The sequence below is a fragment of the Tenrec ecaudatus genome, chromosome 7, assembly GCF_050624435.1.
Source record: "Tenrec ecaudatus isolate mTenEca1 chromosome 7, mTenEca1.hap1, whole genome shotgun sequence".
Classification (NCBI taxonomy): domain Eukaryota; kingdom Metazoa; phylum Chordata; class Mammalia; order Afrosoricida; family Tenrecidae; genus Tenrec; species Tenrec ecaudatus.
The window spans coordinates 88,525,454-88,546,974 of record NC_134536.1 but is presented as its reverse complement, the minus strand read 5'-3'; the positions used below and the strand labels follow the sequence as shown (position 1 = coordinate 88,546,974).

At 43.7% G+C, this 21,521-nt stretch overlaps 1 protein-coding gene and 1 pseudogene across 1 annotated transcript in view; one reads left to right on the top strand and one right to left on the bottom strand.

Moving 5' to 3' along the window:
- The window catches only part of NT5E (5'-nucleotidase ecto), a 55,923-nt gene that overhangs the window by 16,863 nt on the left and 17,539 nt on the right, over positions 1-21,521 (top strand). The window contains exons 2-3 of the mRNA XM_075554814.1: positions 7,120-7,342; positions 16,228-16,416. Coding sequence (XP_075410929.1) covers positions 7,120-7,342; positions 16,228-16,416 — 412 coding nt within the window. The remainder of the gene's footprint in view (positions 1-7,119; positions 7,343-16,227; positions 16,417-21,521) is intronic.
- On the bottom strand, positions 14,086-14,649 carry LOC142452845 (sorcin pseudogene; annotated as a pseudogene).

The window sequence follows — 21,521 nt, the reverse complement described above, 5'->3', positions numbered from 1 at the left end:
TTGACCAGGTAGCTGTCTTCCAAATTTCTTGGCACAGATAAATGAGTGTCTCATCATCTTATGAAACATTTCATTTGATATCTGTCAATACCTGGGGGCTTGTTTTTTGCTAATTCTCTCAGTGCAGTGTAGTGGTCTTCCTTCAGCTCCACCAGTTCTTGATCATACACTACCTCGAAAAATGACTGAGTGTCATCAAGTTCTTTTGGGTACAGTGATTCCTTCTACCTTTTTAAAAGAAGTTTCATTACCATATAATTCACAAATCATAAAATCCAATAGTTCGATCATTGTAAGAAGAGCTGGACAATCATCATCACAATCAATTTGAGAACATTTAGAACATTTTCTTCCTTCTTTTCTTCATTGCTGTTAGCTTTCCATCCTCCCCCCCACACACACACACACACACTTCCCCTGCCATGCCCTCAAGGAATCATTAATCCAGTTACTGTCACTAGAGACTTGCCTTTCCTGGATCTCCTATGCACAAAAACATTAAAACACTAACAATAATAACAAAGTAAACTAGAGGAAACCCTCAGTAAAAAAGAGAGTGGAAAACATTTTTTAATTAGAGCAAATTAAAAGTGGGATAAAAGGGAGATCAAATGATAACGTGCCAACTTTCCATCTAACTGCAATAATCCACTCCCCAGTGCATTCTGCGTTATAGCAAGGGTATTCACATGCCTGTCTCTGGTCAGGGGGGATTCACCAGGGGCTAACATAACATGTATTTCCTCTTCAATTCTTTTTAAACTGAAACCACTTTAGCATGAGTCCAAAGGGAGAGCAAATGATAAGACATTATGTTTGAAACTGTGTCCGTCATAATAGACGTCACAGTGTTCTCTGTCTGACAACATGGCTGTTGACATCACTCAGACTTTGTGTTCAACTCTTGCTTTTCCTTTTCTTCCGTTTGCTATAGCAGCTTTACATTTCAGAGCAAGCCTGTTAGTCTCCTTTAATATCCACTTTGGTCTTTTCTTTTTTCCTTACCTTGTTCATGATCTGTTGCTTTATTCTTGAAGTGATTCCACAACTCATCATGTCTTCAGTCGTTAATGTTCATTGTGTCCAATCTGTTCTCGAAATCTCTCCTAAGTTCAGGTGGAATATAGTCAAGGCATTATTTTGGCTCTCGTAAACTTGTTTTAATTTTCACCAGCTTCAATCTGAATTTATCTATAAGTAATCAACAGGCTGTTCCGGCCAGTGCCTGACTTCAGTTTGACTGATGATATTTTTTCTCTGTTGTCTCTTCCCACACAAAGTCAATTTGACTCCTGTGTATTCCATCTGATGAGGCCCAATTGTATAGTCATCATTTATGTTGTTGAAAAAAGATAATTGTGATGAAGTCATTCGTCTTTAAAAGATTATATCATTCCATTTCCAGCTTTGTTTCTATTACCGAAACCATATTTTCCAACTAGTAAAGTTTTCTTTTTGTTTCCAACTTTCTCATTCCACTTGCCAGTAATTATTAATGTGCCTTGATAGCATGTTTGATTAATTTCAAGCTGAAGAAGTTAGAAGACTTCTTCAATTTCTTCCTCACTAGTTTTAGTAGTTAGTATGTAAATTTCAACAACAGGCGTATTAACTGATTTCCTTGTAGGTGTACAAAGATTATCCTGTTACAGAATGAATTGTTCTTCAAGATAGATCTGGAAATGTTCTTTTGGAGAACGAATGGGACACCATTCTTGAATTTGTCATTCCGTGCTAGTAAACCATATGATTCTCCAACTTGAAATGGGCAGTACCAGTCCATTTCAGCACACTAGTGCCAAAGGTAGTCATTTGGGGGTTCCATTTCATTTTTGACAATTTCCAAATTTTCTCAATTCCTACGCTGAACATTCCATGTTCTTATTATTAATAGATGTTTTCACCTGTTTCTCCTCATTGTGAATCATGCCCCATCAGGAAAGGAAGGTCCTGAGAGATATAACCCATCCTTGTCTTTGAGGTTGACTCTACTTTAAGGGGGCAGCTCTTGCCCAGTTGTATTTCAAGTGCCTTCCAATCTGAGGGGCTCATCTTCTGGTACTGTATCTGACCAGGTTTCACTGCTATACATAAGATTTACTGCTATACATATGCTATACATATGCAAATGGCTAATCTCCAGAAGTAGACAACATATTTCCATTTTTCTAGTCTGTTCTTAGTCTGGAAGTTCCACTGAACCATGTTCACCAGAGGTGACCTTGCTGGTATCTGAAATGCCAGGTGTGGCTTCTAGCATCACAGAAACCTACAAGCCACCGCAATACAGGACACTCACAGGTTCGATCATTGCTGTCACAAATGTATTCAACAGATATATATTAGCGTCTTTGGCCTTCTCCTGCACAAAGCTGTTGGGGCTGAGGAGGTGCAGCTGGACACAATGTTCATATTGCATTTCTAGGCTTCTGGTGTTGGACCTTCTAATGAAGATAATTTTGCTAGAATCAGCTCTCTTAAGTTGTTTGAAAAATACATCTGGTGAAATGTAATGTTTATAGTAAAAGTACACAACATTGCCATAGGCTGAGCATTGGTGAATCAAAAGGATTAGAAAATATTTAAGGCCGGCTTTACAAATGAAATGCTGGGATGGGGGAGAAAGCGAGCCTGTGTGCATGTGCGTATACAAGCAGTGAAGGTCAGGGAGATCACTTGCCTAAGACAAGCATTAAAGGAGTAAGTGGCAAATAACAGTTTAGCTAAAATCTAGATTAATGGCATGAGGACTGTGGACACTGAGACACAGAAGTTATCCAGCATGCACTAGGAAAGTTGGATGAAAATCACAGAGGATGATAAAAGGAGGAATAATACTGTAATATGAATTGTTAATGTCCTGTGTTTGTGCTCCAAAAGCTTTATAAAATGTTCAAGAATGAAAGATCTGTTCTGTTATGCTGGTCTCTCTTTTATTGCTTCATGTTTTTCTCTTGGGCAGAATTTTTTCTGAGGTATTTTTATATTATTAATAAAATAATAGAAATATATAAATAAGATTAATGTATTTACTACCAGCAATGTGGTGGGTGCCTGGTACCCTAAGATAAGTGGCATGACCTTCCTTCTAAAAGAACTGGTGGATAATTAAGCTCCAGTCAATGCAATCGAAAGAAAAAACAGGTCCAAGTAAAGGTGAGAAAATGGAAATAAGAGTTTCTAAAGAAAACACCTGTCAAGAAAGGATTTTTTCTGATCGTTGTTGTAGGAAGAGCTATCTGTGTAACACAGAAAGACAATCTATTTGTTAGAGATGCTTCTTGTTGTGTCTTTACCAGACGGTACTAAGAGGAAAGCCACCCTGTGAAGGGGCTATGCCCTCCATGAGCAGAGGAGAGGCTGGCAGAGTCGCACAGGGATGCCCATCCAAGCAGAGGAGTTGCATGTAGCTCAGGGAAGACAAGGGATGGTGGTTAGGCAGTACGTCATCTGGAAGGACTACTAGACTATAGGAGCTGAAGCCATTCGTTGACAAGGCAGTTTGCACACTTGACAGAAGAGGGACTAGTCCTTCTGCTTATCTATCTATGGTGCTAATGCAAAGGTTGATGGTTCAAGTTCACCCAGAGGCACTATGTAAGAAATATCTGATGATGCACTCCAAAAAAATCAGCCACGAAAAGCCTTATTACAACACAGTGTTACTCGGTGTCATGAGTAAGAACTGACTCGATATCAACTGATGTCCTTCTAGCTATCTGCCGTGGTGGTGCAAACGTAAAGCAGTTGATGGCTAACACAAAAGTTGACAGTTCAGAGTCCCCAAAGCCATTTTGGAAAATAGGCCTGGCAATCTATTTCCAAAAGGTCACAGCCTTGGAAGCCCTGTGGAGAAGTTCTATTCTGTAGATACTGGGACACTGTGGAGCAGAATGGACTCCACCATAATCAGCCACAGTGGTGAAGAGAGCAGGGCTGGAGAAACGGTGAGGGGTGGGGCGGAGAGGGGCGCAGTGGGTTCAAGCTGCTCTAGGATCTGACTGGGTAGATGGCAGCCCCATGGGCCAAGGAGGAGGATCTTAGAAGAGGGGCTCTGAGCATGATAATCTAGGCATATCTGTGAGACCTGTGCCATGGAAGTTAGACACACAGATCTAGAGGCCAAGAGAATAGTCTGAGTTGGAACTTTTAATCTTGGAGCTGAAGATGTGATTGTGAATGAGACCATTGGGTTGGTCAATTCACAAGTGTTTCTAAAACACCATTGATGCTCTTTTTCCCAACACACGGGGTGGGGGGGGGGGGTGAAAAAGGCAGTCAAAGCCTCATAATCAAAAGGCTACACTCAAATGGAGAAAGATGAGGGGGACATTAAACAAGGAGCAGATATGTGAAAAACGTAACTTCAACTATTGCCAAAAGCATGAAAGAGCCTTTTGCCAGTAGATTGCAAAGGGGGTGTCAAGTGAAATACTATTTCTTTTTTTGTTGTTTGTACATTTTTAGTGGTACCTAATCCGCATAGCATATAATTCAATAGTTCAATCATTCAACCATATCCAGAAGAATTGTACAATCATTACCACAATAAATTTTAGGAGTTATTTTGGAAATAATATTTCTCTAGGAACATTCATTTTTAAAAATTAGTTAGGCAGCCTGGTGATTGTAATACAATAAGGACTGACTTTGCCAAGGAAGAAGCCATGATGAATAGAGGCGAAAAGGACCAGACTGGGAGAAACTTGCAGAATAGAAACCTTTAAGAAGGAAGTGAATTTGCTATGGTGAAGAAGTGAAAAAGGGTCACGATGGAGAAACTGGCAAATTCAGAAATTTGAAATTTAATAAGGGAGACAGATATGTGGGAATTATTTTAGGGTGCCCTCTGTGTAGAGGGCTCAAAAAATTGTGTACCTCTTTTCCTAAAAATGCTTGCTAAAAAAAAGATTCACACAAACAAAAAAACCTAGGAGCATGATATGTGGGAATTTAAAGACATTATGTCACTTTCTCTGTGGAACAGATACACAGAAGGATATGTCACACCTAATCTTGTGTGACACAGATACGCAACAAATCCCCATGTGCCAAGTGAGAGCTGTGACACTGAGCAGGACAGGGGTGGGGGTTGAGGACATGGTAATTGAGGGTGCACTCAGTCAATGGAGAAGACAGACATAAATGCATGACATCACCAATAAGCCACTGCGTCACATGGACATTATAAGAGAATAAATAAGGACTCTAGATGGGAGGGTCACCAGCCAGCACACCCAGGCCTGTTCCCAAATAATCTACAATGTCAGGTATGGTGTTTAAAAAAATTGGCCCAGCTCCAGTCACCCACTCCCGCCAGCTGACTCGCACCCTTGCCAACAATGAGGGCACCTTCATTGCCATCAAGCCGGACGGGCCTGGTGGGCCACATCATCAGGCGCGCTGAGCAGGCGGGATTCTGCCTGGTGGTCGTGAAGTGAGTTAAGGGCTCCAAGGAACACCTGAAGCAGCACTACGTGGCCCTGAAGGAGCACCCGTGCTTCGCGGGGCTGGTGAAGTCCATGCACTCTGGACCCATTGTGGCCAAGGTCTGGGAGGGGCCGTAGGTGGTGAAGACGGGCCGAGTGATGCTGGGGGAGACCAACTCAGTGAATTCCAAAGACCACCTGTTCTTCATGGGGCTGGTGAAGTCCATGCACTCTGGACCCATTGTGGCTATGGTCTGGGAGGGGCCGTCAGTGGTGAAGACAGCCCGGGTGATGCTGGGGGAGACCAACCCAGTGGATTCCAAACCAGCACTATTCGAGGGGGACTTCTGTGTTCAAGTGGGTGCGAACAGCATTCATGGCAGAGACTGGGTCAAAGGCTCCGAGAACGAAATCAGCATCTGGTTTGAGCCGGAGGAATGGGTGGGCTACACGTCTCCTGGCTGTGACTGGATGGGTAAGTAACAGGGACATGAAACACCCTGTGGGCCCCTTGACACTGGTACAGCAATTCCTCCTGGGATTGGAAGCAGTCGGGTTGACGTCCTCTTCCAAAGTACATTGACCAATAAAATGTGTTCTACCATTTTTCAGTTTAAGAAATCCAGGATTTATGAGCCTGTGGGGACAGCGAGTAGAGTGTGTGTGGGGGGGGAGTGGGGGCAGATCGGGTAGGGGGGAGGTTTAAAAGGGAAATAATGTTTGGAAACTGATTGTGGTAACAATTGTACAATTTTACTGGACATGATTGAACTAAAGAATGATGTGATATATGTATTAAATCCCGATTAATAAAATAATAAGGAAGCCTGGGGGTGGGAGGGGGGCAGGCGGGCGGGAAGTTTGCAACCCATTCATTTTAAGCACTGAGTTCGTAGAAGAGCCTTAGCCCCTGGAGTCACTCGATGGGCGGGCACTTAAAGGAAACTGGAAAGCTTGTTCCAGGTCATCAGGGAAAGGGGAGGGGAGGCAGCTCGGGTTCATGGCAGCGTGGCCACCTTCTTCCGCAGACGGGAAGCTGCCAGAGATTAAACAAAGGGTGACCCTGATCTTCCTGAGGAAGGGACTACTGCCACCTGTCAATAGGGACAATGCTATCCTATTTGCCTTTTGGGATCTTGATTTTCCCTGAACAATGAGAGGACTACTCGAGTCCCTGGGGTGGGGGTGGGGCAGGATTGCTGTAGGAATATGGAGGACTCATGACCAGGAAGAGAGACCTCTTGTATCTGATGGCGACATGCGCTACCTTTTGCTAAAATCCTGTTGGTTATAATTGTTCCACAAGGCAGTTGGCATGATGTGGGATTATGAGAGATATTATAGGCTAAACAGTGCCTGGTCAGTGTATCCCCTTGATCCTGCCCTCCACGGACAAATTGGGAATGTCTGAGAGTTGTGGAACACTGTACTCCACACAGCCATGCCATGGCTGCTCAAGTACCCTGAGGTCATCTTCAGGAGGTGGTGTGCAGCTGAAGGCCAGCCTGGTGGCCTGGGGGGCCCTGAGGCAGACCCCAGGCCTGCTGACTGGAATGTGTGGACATGAGGTCCTGGAATCTCTGTTCCATAGACCCCTTGGCAGCTTTGGGAGACCCTGGAGTAATACTGTCTAAAGTGTGTTTCTATTGGACATTCAGAATATCTAATTCTTGTTCCCTTTTTCCACTAGGCCCTGGGAAACCATGAATTCGATAATGGTGTAGAAGGACTGATGGATCCTCTTCTTAGAAATGTGAAATTTCCAATTCTGAGTGCTAACATTAAGGCAAAAGGGCCGCTAGCATCTCAAATCTCTGGTCTCTATTTTCCATACAAAATTCTTAATGTTGGTCGTGAAGTTGTGGGAATAGTTGGATACACCTCAAGAGAGACCCCTTTTCTCTCAAATCCAGGTATTTTCTCATTATATAATCACTACAAAGCACACATTCTTTGAAAATCGATGCAGTAAATCAGAGCATGGCATTATTTTTACAGAATGTAGGTAGAAGTGCTAAGAGACCTGGTGTTGGGGTGTGATCTGCAAGGTGTGTAGTTTGAAACCCCCAGAGGTGCTGTGGGACAAAGACAGGGCTTTCTACTCCCATAAAGAGTCTCAGAAACTCTCTCAAGGGCAGTTCTACCCTGTCCTCTAGGGTCGCCATGAGTCAGCACTGATGTGGTGGCAATGAGTTTTGTTTTGTTTTGTGGTAAGAGTAGGAACAATGTGTAGGACTGGGCAGAAGGTTTCCTCAGTTCCACAGAGTCTGAAGTTTTTTCTTACAGATTTTTGCTCTTCTGCACAGTGAGCATCTTTGTTGACATAAATGATCATTTTTTCTAAGTTTGTCCTGTACTTTTAAATTGGAGGTGAAAGCCATTTGGATCCAGAGCTAAGCCCTGCTGAAGAATGAGTCACACAACCTCTTTCTGGGTGGAGACGGAACTCCAGACCTGGGGCCTGAGATCAGTTACAGCAGCTTGCCTATCTTTGATCTTTATGTTCCTTTCCTCTTTGGATATTTTGTAGTTTTAATGACTTTCTTTATATTAAAGCTTTTGTAGAAAATATGTATATTCTATGGGTAGTGTGTATCAGTTGAGATGTGTCTATATATTCAAGACACATGAATATAGAATACATACATACATGTATATATATATATTTATGCTTTTTGATTCATTCTCATATATATACATTTTGTGTATATCTGAGAGTGAGTAAAAAATGATTGCTATCAGGGTTTCAGTTGATACATGAATGAGTTTATGCCAAACAAAAGATGTTTAAACATTGTCTGCCATCCGTGCATAGCTACAGACAAGTTCTCCCAGTAATACACTTGTCTTGGTCTCCATAGGTGGCTTCAAAAATAAGGTCCAATCAAAACAGCAGCTTCTGAGAGGACTTGCTGAGCCAACTAAATTCAAGACAGAGGTCAGCTCAGAAGTTTATAGTAACTTTTTTTCTGGGATTCCAACAGGGTCAACTTGATAGATTTTTCTCCAAGGACACAGAATGATCATAGAGGCTTATTAGGAAGAAGCATTAGGAAAATTTTAAACATGTATTGGTGAGAAAATATGGCAAGAACTTTGAATCATGGAAATTTTTCCCATCATGACAATGAACCTACTCATTCTCATGCAAGGAGAATTCCATTGGGAACCTTACCCCACCCACTCTACTGTCCTAATCAGGCCCCTTCAGACTTCTTCTTCATCTTTTGTTTTTCCTTGAAACTTTAAAGAATACTTCAAAGAAACACACTTTGAATACTTTAAAATTGAAAAATGGAAAAGGGCAGAATCTTTGGGAAAGGGTCAGAGAGATGGAAAGAATGCCTTCACAGGCCGAGATGGGGGCTCTGTCAAGGGACAATAGCTTCACGTTCTGAGGTATTTTTAACGGAAACTCCTATGACTTTGTAGCAATATCTTTTTATTTACCCTCCTATATATGAGTCACTTCAAAATGTTCGTGGAAATATCCCTTTATCTTTTAATTCCATTTTCCCATGACCTTGCCGAAGCCCCGTTGTGTACATCAAGTTGAAATCAACTCAATAGTGCCCAAAGAAAACCAGAAACCAAAGTCATTGCCATCCATTTGTGGACAACTCAGAGCGGCCTGGTGAGGACATAGAACTACCCCACCCGCTTTCCAAAGCTGTGAGTCCTGTGGAAGCAGACGGCCACGTCTCTCCATCAAAGAAAATGTGGTCTAGAACGTTCAGATAGCAGCTAAGTGCTTTAACAATTGTGCCGCCAAGATATGTCTGTATGCATTCATACGTGGCTATATATACATTCACATGTGTGTGCGTCCACACACATAGAAATACAAGAAGGCTTCAAAAAAAGATTGTGCAGAAATGAAATGATTAATGCCATTTTCCCACGGACTTTTTGAAGCCCTCTTGTGTATATGTAATAACCATTCAAAAACTATTTTTAATCAGTTGCCATTGAATTGCTTTTACTGAAACACGTTGGCAGGGAGAGCAGAAATGCGTTTTCTCTGAATGTATCCAAATTAAGTTTGTTTCCATATTTGGAGGATAAAAAGGAAGGTAGGAGCTAGCCATTCAGAAACAAGAGTTTCCATTAGGAATTAACTGACAGAAGATTTCACAACAAGAAAACAAGTATATTTATTCTTGTTGCAGAAAGACTAGGCCATTGAAAAATATCAATACAAAGGTCAGCTGTTGAGAAAGGCCGGGCAGCAGTGGGGCCTTTCTGCTCGCCACAGTATGGCAGGGGGTATCCGTGCTAGAGGCGGCACGGGACATTGCCTGGGGGTGAGCAAGCCTTCTTAAACTGCCTGAAGCCACTGGTGTTAGCTGTGCCTCTGAAGGTGATTACTGCGGTAGCATGTGCGTATGAGCGCCCTCTTGAGCGTTCTCTCGCTTTCGAAACGTTCAGGGAGTACCTTGCTGACTAAGAGGGATGTGATCACACCACAAGGACCTGACGAAGCAGTCTGCGGCTGGCCTTCTCCAACCTGTCCAACCAGCCCGTGGTCCTTCCAGCTCCCTCCACAGAGAACAGGCCTCCCTAGTCTATCTGCAAAATGTGGGGAAAGACTGCCCGACATGCTAACAAACCAGCTCTGGACATGGAGAGGGCTAGAGAACGCACATGGCCCAGAAGGGCGGGCACTCTCCCTCTGGGTCACCAATGCCCGGCTCACACATGTGTCCTTGGGTACAGCCACACTGGTGTATCCCATTTGCCCCTTACCCTCTGCTTCCCACATGACCTGAGCAACCTGCGGTCAGAGCCTAGGTGTCTCCTCACTGCATTTGAAGCCTATTATAGAGACTACTTTATGATCTTTGGATGAAGATGTGAGTTTCTTGAAAAACCGAATAAGTGCTCATTAGATAGCAAATTCAAAAGCAGACTGTCTGTATAATTTGTATTTCATTTCCTGGGTTTGTTTTGGTTCATTTAAGACCAAATGTGATTCTGGGCTGTAAGAGAATCATGAACAAAGTCGGGACTCAGGGAAGGAAGTTGATAGTTGGCCTGGGGATCAGGTAGTCTTGGGGAAGAACTGCCTGATCCCCACAAGGAGTTTCCACGTGAAGCATCTTGGGAGCCAAGGCATTCCAGAAGGGAATCTGGAGTCACATACTAGATTGTTAAGCTTGATGCGCATGGGAACTTTGTCCACCTCTTTCACTGGAATGAATACATGAGAGCAAGAAATGTGGGAGCCACACAGGTAACAAATAAGGAAAGTTCGGGTTGAATTGAGACTTGAGTGAAGGGTCTTTTGAACACCTGTCTGAGTTCAGGCAGAATGTGGAGAAAAGTTTCATGCGTGTTTCACTGTCAGCCACAAAGACAGAAGAGGTGAGAGAGGTGGTTGATAGAGATGTGGAGAATCAGACTGCAGTGGGTAGTGTTAGGGGAGAACCGCTGGAAGCTGTGCTGGGGGCCCAGCGGCATCGGAAGGGGTAGCGCTCTTGATAGCAGCTCCCGGGAATCCTGGGCTGGACTGTCCACTGACTGTTTTGGGGTGAATTGGAGTGAGTGGGACCTCTTCTAAGGCCAAGACTCAGCAGGCTGGCACGAGTTCCTTCTAATCTCTGGCTCCTAACCCAGCCCAGTCCCTCAGTCTGGAATCCCACAGCTGTAACTTGGACTCCTAGTTCCTTTATTTTGGTGAGGAACTAAGATGCCTACAATTCTCTTATTGGCATCCTGAAATCCATCTCCTGGCTTCCTGGTGTGGTACCTGGTCCCGGGAGGTAGGAGTTTGATGTGTGTAGAGAATGCATCCCTTTGTCCTCGGAGGCTTTAGTCTGAGCTTGGCTGTTCCTTCTTGCCGTCACACCAAAGCAGCTGCTGGGAGCATTACATGACGGTCCCAGCATTCCATTCTTCATTTGTTCATCCATTGCTCTTAGTGCTTCTTTACATACCAGGCACTATTCAAGGCATCAAGATTACTAACTCCCTTCCTCAGATAAAGAACAAAAATCCCTAGCCATGGGTGCTTACATATTCAGTGGGAGAACACTTGAGATGTCTAGTGTGTGTAAAGTTGGCCGGCACCACGGAGAACGTTGAGCAGGAGGAGGCAAAGGCAAGTGTGTCATAGGGGAGGGCACGTCCTTTACTTAAAAGCAGTGGTTCTCAACCTTCCTAATGCCGTGACCCTCTCATACAGTTCCTCATGTTGTGCTGACCCCCAACCACTGGAAATACATTCTCCAGCGGTCTTAGGCGGCCCCTGTGAAAGGCTCGTTCGAACCCCAAAGGGGTCGAGACCCACAGGTTGAGAACCGCTGCCTTAAAGGCCTAGCCAGGGAAAGGGTCACGGGAAAGGTGGCATAGTGCTGAGAGCAAGCAGGGCAACCACATTGACTCTTGATGTGTCATAGCTGACAGTGGTGGCACAGCTGCTGCAACTCCGGGCTTTGAATGTTGCTTACATGTTTCTGGACTCGCTGTCACCCCAAACACAAGACATACGGGAACTTCAGATTTTTAGGCCATTTGGGTGGGACCTTCGTATCTCTGTCATTAGTCAAGTGGTTTATCTCCCATGCTAATGTCCACATGTTGAGTGACTGATGTTGAAACCTTTAGAGTTCCCCCACCACAGCATACAGTGTTGTAGTTAGTTGTTAGTTGACATCAAGTTCATTCCAGGTGTGCACAGTGGAGCTACTCCATAGGACTTTTCAAGACTGGGGACTTTAGAAACAGACCACCAGGCTTCCCCTCTAGGTGGGTTTCCAACCCTGGTGGTGTAGTGGGTCATGAGTTGGGCTACTAGCCACAAAGTCAGCAGGTCAATGCCACCAGGTGCCCTACTTTCTATTCCTGTAAAGATGAGACTTTCCACTCCCATACACAGTCAGGGTCTCTCCTCCCCTGCCCTGTAGGGTCACTATGCATCAGAATCGACTCAATGGCAGTGGGTTTGGGGGTTGTTGTTGTTTTCTTGAGTACTCAAGCACTTAACAGTTTGTGTTATTCAAGGTGTTCAGTACACAAGTATTGGTTCCTTACAGTGCAACAAAGAATGTGCTTTTAGTGTTTAAAAAAATCATTTTATTGGGGATTCTTACAGCTCTTATCACAATCCATACATATATCCATTGTGTCAAGCACTTAAAAATAATTTTATTGGGGGCTTGTACAACGCTTATCACAATCCATACAAACATCCATTGTGTCAAGCACATCTGTACCTTTGTTGCCATCATTATTCTCAAAACATTTGCTTTCTTCTTCAGCCCTTGGTATCAGCTCCTCATTTCCCCCCTCCCTCCCAATTTATGAATTATTATTGTATCATGTCTTGTACTGTCCAATGTCTCCCTTCACCTACGTTTCTCTTGTCCATCCCCCAGAGAGGAGGTTTCATATATAGATACCTATAATCGGTTCTCCCTTTCTACCTCATCCTTCCTCCACCCTCCCTGTATTGCCACTCTCAGCACTGGTCCTGAAGGGATCATCCGCCCTGGATTCCCTGTGTTTCCAGCTCCTATCTGCACCAGTGTACATCTTGGTCCAGCTGGATTTATAAGGTAGAATTGGGATCATGATAGTGGGGAAAAGGAAGCATTTAAGAACTAGAGGAAAGTTGTATGTTTTATCGTTGCTACACTGCACCCTAACTGGCTCATCTCCTCCCCGTGACCCTTCTTAAGGGGATGTCCAGGCTTTCTACTCGGTAGGTCGCATCGGCTGGCTCCCCAGCTGGAGTTGTCTGCCCACTCCCGGAAGAGGAAGGCAAGCACAGCATGAAGACCCTGGAGGCGCAGCCGTTAACCCCGGACTTCCTGCCTGCAGTTCAGGCCCCAGGTTCCCCGGAGGACAGGAATGCGGACCCTGAACTACTGCCACCGGGACCGACGGGGACAATCCCCTCAGGACATCCCCGGACCCCATAACTATCTCATCTGGGGCCCTGGAACCGGGTGAGGAAGTGTCTCCCGCCACTCTCTTGGAAACGGGGGTTACTGGCACTCCTAGTGAGTTGAGCCCCCAAATCGAGCAGCAAGACCCGGAAAATGCCAGCCTTCCTGTGGAAGAAACGAACGGGTCAGAGTTGGAGCCTGGAGAAGCCATGGAAGGTGTGTCTGAGGAACCAGCAGTAGAGAATGAGGGAAGCATCTCTTGGACCTACAGCTTCTCAAAGCCACCTCGATTTCTCAGTGGTTCCTGGTCAGAGTTTAGCACCCAACCAAAGGCTGTAAGTGGGACCCCGATGGTTCTTGCATCCTGACCAATAGTGCTGATAACATCTTACGGATTTACAACCTGCCTTCCCAGCTCTATAGTGAGGATGAGCAGCCGGACTGTACAGAAATGGTCTATAAGAAAGTGCATTAGCAAGAAAATAAGGCGTGGCTGGCTGACATGACTGACGGTGGCTCCAGGAAGTTCAAAATGGTATGATAGTCATGGTTGTGGATTACTTAAATTCCAAAGAACTTATTATCAAAACTACACACAAAACTGAAGCAGTACATAAACTTTTACAAGCTGCTGCGGATACATGGAGACCTAAGTGTACACACGGCTGAGGAGGATGACAGGAGAGCCCAGGAGGAATGTCGAGTGGCCACGCAGCTCCTCTTGATTTAGACACTCATGACACACTGAATGAAGTCATCGTATGGGAAGTTTACAACACCTTGCTGGTCATGTCCCGTCTTCAAGAGCTGTCTGTGAGCGCCCTGAGTTTGACGCAGCAGGCGATGCAGTCATCAAAGGTGATCTTCCCATTGGTGCTGTACCTTTTTGCAATTGAGTTCACAGCATAGGGACTCAACCGGAATCCCATGGTCATCAGAGGCTTCTGCAATTCCTGAGGGTCCACGGTGCCACTTCGATCGCTGTCGAAGCTGATGAAATGCTGTCTCCAGCCGTTCAGTACAGCCCAGAGTTCTTTAAACTCAGTGAAACCCATTGTGCCAGACATGTCTCTATGCAGCATAGAAACCATCAGCCGACATGTCTCCAGGTTAAAAGGTTTGTAGCCGCCGGCAATGCCCGACTGGGTGAGACATCTCTGCAACTCGTCTGCATCGATTTGCCCATCCTGTCCGGCGACGGAAGCAAAGTAGCTGTAGAGCGGGTCCTGAGTTTGTCCAGGAAACGCGGGCCCTCTGGGCGCCCCTCCGTAGTCCCCTGGGTAGAAGCTGCCGCCTGCTCCTCCGCCGCTTGGGTGCCCGGGGTACGACATGGTGCCTACGCTCAGGGTTGGGCCTTTTTTTAGGAGCGATTTTACAAGAAGTACCCCGGGGTATTGTATGAGCCGGCCTGTGTGAAATAGGCAAACCTACAGAGAGCAACGCTGATTAGTGGTTACCAAGGGCGAGCAGGAGGGGTTGGGGGGAGTCGTTGCTTTGGGGACATTTAGGTCCTATTCAAGGTTGTAGGACCATTTGGAGAGGAATAGGGGTGATTGTATAACATGATGAATATCAAGTCACTGGATTGACCGGGTAGAAATTGCTGAGTTGGCAGGGGTTTTGCCACATATATTTTTACCCCAATAAAAAAGATTAGTATCTTGGGTAAGAAAAAAAAAGGGGGGATGTCCAGTTGACCACAGATGGGCTTTGGGTCCCCAATCTACACTCCCCCTCATTCACAATAATCTGATTTTTGTTCCTTGATACCTGATTCCTGTCGAGCACTTTTTTGCATATGTTGCCATCATCATTTTCAAAATATTTTTCTTTCTACTTGAGCCCTTGGTATCAGCTCCTTTTATCCCTCCCTCCCTCATGAATCCTTGATAAATTATAAATTGTTATTATTTTCATACCTTACACTGTCCTCTGTCTCCCTTCACCCACTGTTTTGAGCACTCTTACTGCTCTTGGACAGGGTCAATACTTTTCCACCTGTGAATTGCAGACTCAGGGCATTTGAAATTCCTATATGAGAGGTTACTAATTTGGGGGGAGGCATTCTTATTTTAATGATGGTCTTTACAAATCAGCACCTGGAAATCTGACGTATCTGGAGGATTCCCCTGTAGCAGAGGGCTGCACAGCGACCCTCTGCCTGGGTTTGCAGTCAAATCTGTACCAATAAAAGCCACAGACCGCAGGGTTGGCTCAGAGCTGGCTACAGAAACAGAAACAGTGGGAGAAATTAGTGCTAATGCAGTGAGACTTGCCAAGGGGCAATGTTTGGTTCCATGACATCATGGCGTACACAGACAGCGAAGAATATTCACTATTCCAGCCCCAGCACTAAATAGATTAGAACCGTATTTAACACAGTTTTCAATCATGCCTATATGTTAACCTCATCTTCCATTGAACAAAGTTTTCAGCCAGCATGTTAAAATTGGTGTTCAAAGACTCTTTGCTAGCAGTGTTTTGTTACATTTAAAGACCGATGATCCTGAACTTGCAAACAAAGCCTTGCAGTTGCCTTATATAGTACTGTTCTATAAACAGGCGATGCCATTTTATGCACTGGTGGTCTTATGGAAGTCTAAATATAAAAATAGATTGAAACAAATCCAGATGTGAAATCTCATTGTTTTGTGGAATTTAGTTTGCGCAGAACGATATCATCCACAAGGTTAAAGTAATGGTTGCAGTGTTAAGTGAATGTGAATGAATGATATTCCTTTAAGTTTTATTTAATTTAAATGTATTGAATTTGCAAACATGTTGTAGTCTAAATCATCTCAGAGCTTTGGCAAATTAAGGTGCTTATACTTGGTATCCTGGCATGTATGTAAGCAATGTAATAATAAATAATGCTAATTAATGTCCATTTTACTTCATTTGTTCTGTAGGAACGAATTTAGTGTTTGAAGATGAAATCACTACAGTGCAACAGGAAGTGGATAAGCTAAAAACTCTAAATGTGACCAAGATTATTGCACTGGGACACTCTGGCTTTGAAATGGATAAACTCATTGCTCAGAAAGTGAGAGGCGTGGATGTGGTGATAGGAGGGCACTCCAACACGTTTCTGTATACAGGTAACTCTCTCATTAGACCACACAACCAGGACAGCTACATGAGTTATTTAGCCTCTTTTGCCTTTGCAACAGTTCTTTTGTTACTGTATTTCAATATATACTGAGGCTACATGAGTTACTTTGTCTCTTTTGCCTTTGCAACAGTTCTTTTGTTACTGTATTTCAATATATACTGAAGCTACATGAGTTACTTTGTCTCTTTTGCCTTTGCAACAGTTCTTTTGTTACTGTATTTCAATATATACTGAATGTCAACGTGTGCAAATCTTACAAAAAAGAGACATGACTAAGAATAATTTGTTGATTTCACAATTGCATGTCAATTCCATTCCTGGTTGCCAGTTCAGACCACCAGCTGCTGTGCTGGAAAAAGATGGGGCTGCAGAACCTGGTAAAGATGTATAGAGCTCTTCCATAGGAACTCCCCTTTACCTCGTCTGCCATACCCCCGGGAACCTTTCTTCTAGTTATTGTCTCTATGGGTTCACCCAAACTTGGTTTCCTAAACTAAAAATACGTATCAGAGGGTCAAAACTGCTACAACAATAACAAAATACAACAGAGATAAGGCCCTATGTGAAAAAAAAAATTTAAAACCAGGTAAAGTAAGTCAAAGAGTATCAAAAGGAAGATCAGATCACAAGGTTTTCACCATTACATCAGATTTATCCTTTTTTAATCTGTAATAATCATCTCTCTGATACTCTGTCCGATAACCAGGTTGTTCCCATCCTTTCATAATGGTTGCAGGTGAATCACCAAAGGCGTATTCCATGCATAAATCTTACAAATGTGTCTTGGATGTCCGCAGTCATCCATAGCATTCTGCAAATGAGAATTTTACAATTTAAGGTCTTGATAATATTTCCTCCTTTGGATTTGGATTTTATCTTTTATAACCCCTGGCTCACAGATGTCGATGTGCTTCTTCAATGTATGCGTAGTTGATACCCCACTTAGATGACTGCTTGTTTGAAAACCAGTCATGAAGACCCCAGATGCTATTCTTTCTGGTAGCCAGGCACCACCTAATTTCTTTCCTACACTTTGCCGTAGCACCCCGTATTTCCTTTGTGAGGACAGGTGTCAAGCAAGGCCATGTCGTAAGTTCTTAGATTGAAGCTCTGAAGCTGGGATCATTTGAGCCCCAAACCCATTCCTAAATCTATGTTTTCTATCTACCTCTGGTTCTCTGAGAGACAGCTTTGTTATTTTATGGTAACAAATCTTACGGATCCTCTTCCTGGAGTATATGGTTCTTCTGTTTATAGTGTCAGCAATTTAGCCCATGATCATGTATTTAGAACACAGTTGAGGAAGGGAGATTAAATAAGTGTAGGTTGACCACACATCACGGTACCTGGCTGGCACAGATTAAGTCCTTGGGTGACTGGACGTTATTTACACAAACAGTGGGAGTCAGTGGTCAAGTAAAACTTACATAATACTCACTGACCATGTCAGACCCAGGTCTGCCAGACTAAGAGGCATCTTAGTAATACAAGGAGGGCACTGAAGTAGTACGTATATGCTAGTCTGCCTGCTGACAGACAATACTCTTGGGGTAGCTGTCCTCTGCTTCTTCACATTCCTTGTAATTTTGGCCTTAAGTCTTCAGGTTACAGGTGTGATTGACGTAGAGCTCAGTTCATCTCATGGTTTCCACATCACATCCTCCTGGTATGGCCTTTGGAGTATGTTTTGAGCCTTGAAGATTCGGGGGTCAATGTCTCGGTATGAACTGGGATCCTTGAGGGCAGTACAGACACTCGGACCAATGTACCCTATAAGAAGCATAATGTCAGGTATACTCTCCTCTTGGGGTCCATGAAAGTATTGTTCATCATTTTTCCCCCGCTAGAGGGTTGGCCTTCTCCCTCTTTCTACCAACAGACCCATGGACCTTTTTACAAAGATGAAGCCCATGGGGAACAAGGAAGCCCTGCCCCTCCCAAAACAGAAACCAAAGCAAAGGTGTGAAAAGCCAAGAAAGCCATGCTGAAAGGTGTCCACAGGCATACACACATACACAAAAAGATCTGCACCTCCACCTTTCAGCAGCCCATGACCCTGAGACTAAGAAGGCAGACCAATACCCTCAGAAGAGAGCCCCCAGGAGGCACAAGCTTGCCCACTATGCTGCCATCAAGTTCCCCAGACCACAGAGTCCGCCGTGAAGAAGATCGAAGATAACACCAAACTTGTGTTCAGGGTGGATGTCAAGGCCAACAAGCACCTGATGAAACAGACTGTGAAGAAGCTCTACGACACTGATGTAGCCAAGGTCAACACCTTGATCAGGCCTGACAGAGAGAAGAAGGCATGTGTATGACTGGCTCCTGACCATGATGCTTTAGCTCTTGTCAACAAAATCAGAATCATCTAACAGAGGCCTTCTGGCTAATGCTAAATTACATTTTTTCCATTAAAAAAAATCTTCCAAGAAACTCTATGGAGTTCAGTTCTATTCTGACGCACCGAAGGCTTTTTTTTTAAACGTTTTATTAGGGGCTCATACAACTCTTACCACAATCCATACATACATCAATTGTGTAAAGCACATCTGTACATTCATTGCCCTCATCATTTTCAAAACATTTCCTCTCCACGTAAGCACCTAGGGCTTTTATGAGTCAGAATCATATTGTTAGCAACTGGATTGTTGTTGCTGTTGTGTGTGTGTGTGTGCGTGTGTTTCTAAATAGATATTATATATAACAAATAGTTAAGGTTACTGAATCCCAACTAATGTCATTAAGATCAACTCTGTTTTGAGGAAATTGCTCTTTCCCAGTTGGATTTTGAGTGTCTTCGAACCCACGTAGTCATTTTGTGGCACTGTGTCAGATAATGTTCCACTGCTATTTGGAAGGTTTCAGTATCTAGTTCTTCAGAAGCGAACCATCTCTTCCCTTTTCCTAGTCTGTCTTAGTCTGGAAGCACCACTGAAACCTGTCCACTGTGAGTGACTGGTGGCATCGTGCCCAGCATCACAACACAATACAGAATGACAAAATGACATATGTCTGGCAGTCACTGTTCGTAGGAAGGATAAATACTATTTTTTGAAAAAAGAGGAATCTAAGCCAACAAGAACAGCTACAAATACATGGTATTAGTTAATAAGTCCTGTGGAGCTGGAACCAACTCGCCACCCTGCATGTATGTTCAGCGGAACTAAACCCCGCCGGGCCTGCCCCATCCTCACGATCGTTATGTTTCAGCCTTTGTTGCAGACACTGTATCAGTCTCTCTGATTGAGCATCTTCCTCTTTTCACTGACCCTGTGATTTACCAAGCATGCAGCCTTTTCCAGGTGCTTGTCTCGCGTAGCATGTCCAAAATATGTGTGACAAAGTCTCACTATCCTCCTTTCTCAGAAGCATTCTGGATTTACTTCTTTCAAACACAGATTCTTCGCTATTCTCCCAGAACATGGCACTTTCAGTATTCTCCGTCAGTGCCACAATTCGATTGTGTCCATTCTTCTGTAGGCTTGTTTACTCCTTGTCCAACTTTTATATGCAGATGAGACAAAGGAAAACACCATGGCCTGGGTCAAGTGCCCCTCAGGCCTCAAAGGGACATCTCTGCTCCTGAACACTTTAAAGAGCTCTTGTGAAGCAAACTTGCCCAGTGTTTGAACTCTTGACTGCTGCTTCCAAGAGCATTGATTGTGGATCCAAGTAAAATGAATTCCTTAACGACGTAAATTTTTTCTCCACTTATAATAGCGTTGTCTATTGGTCCAGTGGGCAGATTTTGGTTTCCTTTACATTGATTTATAATTCATAGTGAAAGCTATATTCTTTGATTTTCATTAGTATTTCAAATCTAGTAAGCTTTCAGCAAGCAGACTTATGTTATCTGCATATTAATATTACAAGTGATTAATGACCCTTCCTCCAATCCCAATTCCATGCTCTTCTTCATATACTCCAGTCTCTTGGATTATTTATTCACTATGACAAAAGGGTAAAACCCTCACACACACATTCCTTGATGTTAAACCCTGCTGTGTTTCCTTGCTCTGTTCAGATGGTGCCTCTTGTTTTATGTAGCAACTCTGCACAAGCACAGCAATGTGTTCTGGAATTTCTGTTCATTCACAGTGTTAGAGAGTTTGTTGTGATCCATGCAGTCTAAAATATGGACAAACCATAGACACACAGCATCCCCCACTCTCATAAAATGTACTGTCTTGAAAGGGACATGGATGCTGACCAGACTTTTAAAAAATACACATATGCATAGACAATAATAAATGTATAAATAAATCATTCCAAATCGTGCTAGAGAGGAGAGAAATACAAGATGTGAAAATACAATAGAAGGATCTAGTCAAATTGAAGGAGTTCTGAGGGACCGGCATTTGGCTAAGAGCAGATATCAACTTAATAATAATCGGTTGGCATTAAGTAGATTCTGACTCATGGTGACCCATGTGTTTTGGAGTAGAATTGTGTTCCATGGAGTTTTCAATGGCTTATTTTTTGGAAATAGATCACCAGGTTTATTCTCTGAGGCACCTCTGAGTGGAATCAAACCATCACTCTTTAAACTATTATCTGCATTTCCTACCCTCCCCTCCCACTATCATGATCCCAATTCTACCTTACAAATCTGGCTAGACCAGAGAATGTACACTGGTACAGATAGGAACTGGAAACACAGGGAATCCAGGGCAGATGATCCCTGCAGAACCAGTGGTGAGAGTGGTGATACCGGGAGGGTGGAGGGAAGGTGGGGTAGAAAGGGGGGACCAATTACAAGGATCTGCATATAACCTCCACCCTGGGGGACAGATAACAGAAAAGTGGGTGAAGGGAGATGTCAGACAGTGTAAGACATGACAAAATAATACTAATTTATAAATTATCAAGGGTTCATGAGGGATTGGGGGAGAGGGAGGAGGGAGGGGGAAATGAGGAACTGATACCAAGGGCTCAAGTAGAAAGCAAATGTTTTGAGAATGATGATGGCAACAAATGTACAAATGTACTTGACACACAATGGATAGATATATAGGTTGTGATTAGAGTTGTACGAGCCCCCAATAAAATGATTTTAAAAAATTATTATCTGAGTAATATTTATAGCAACTC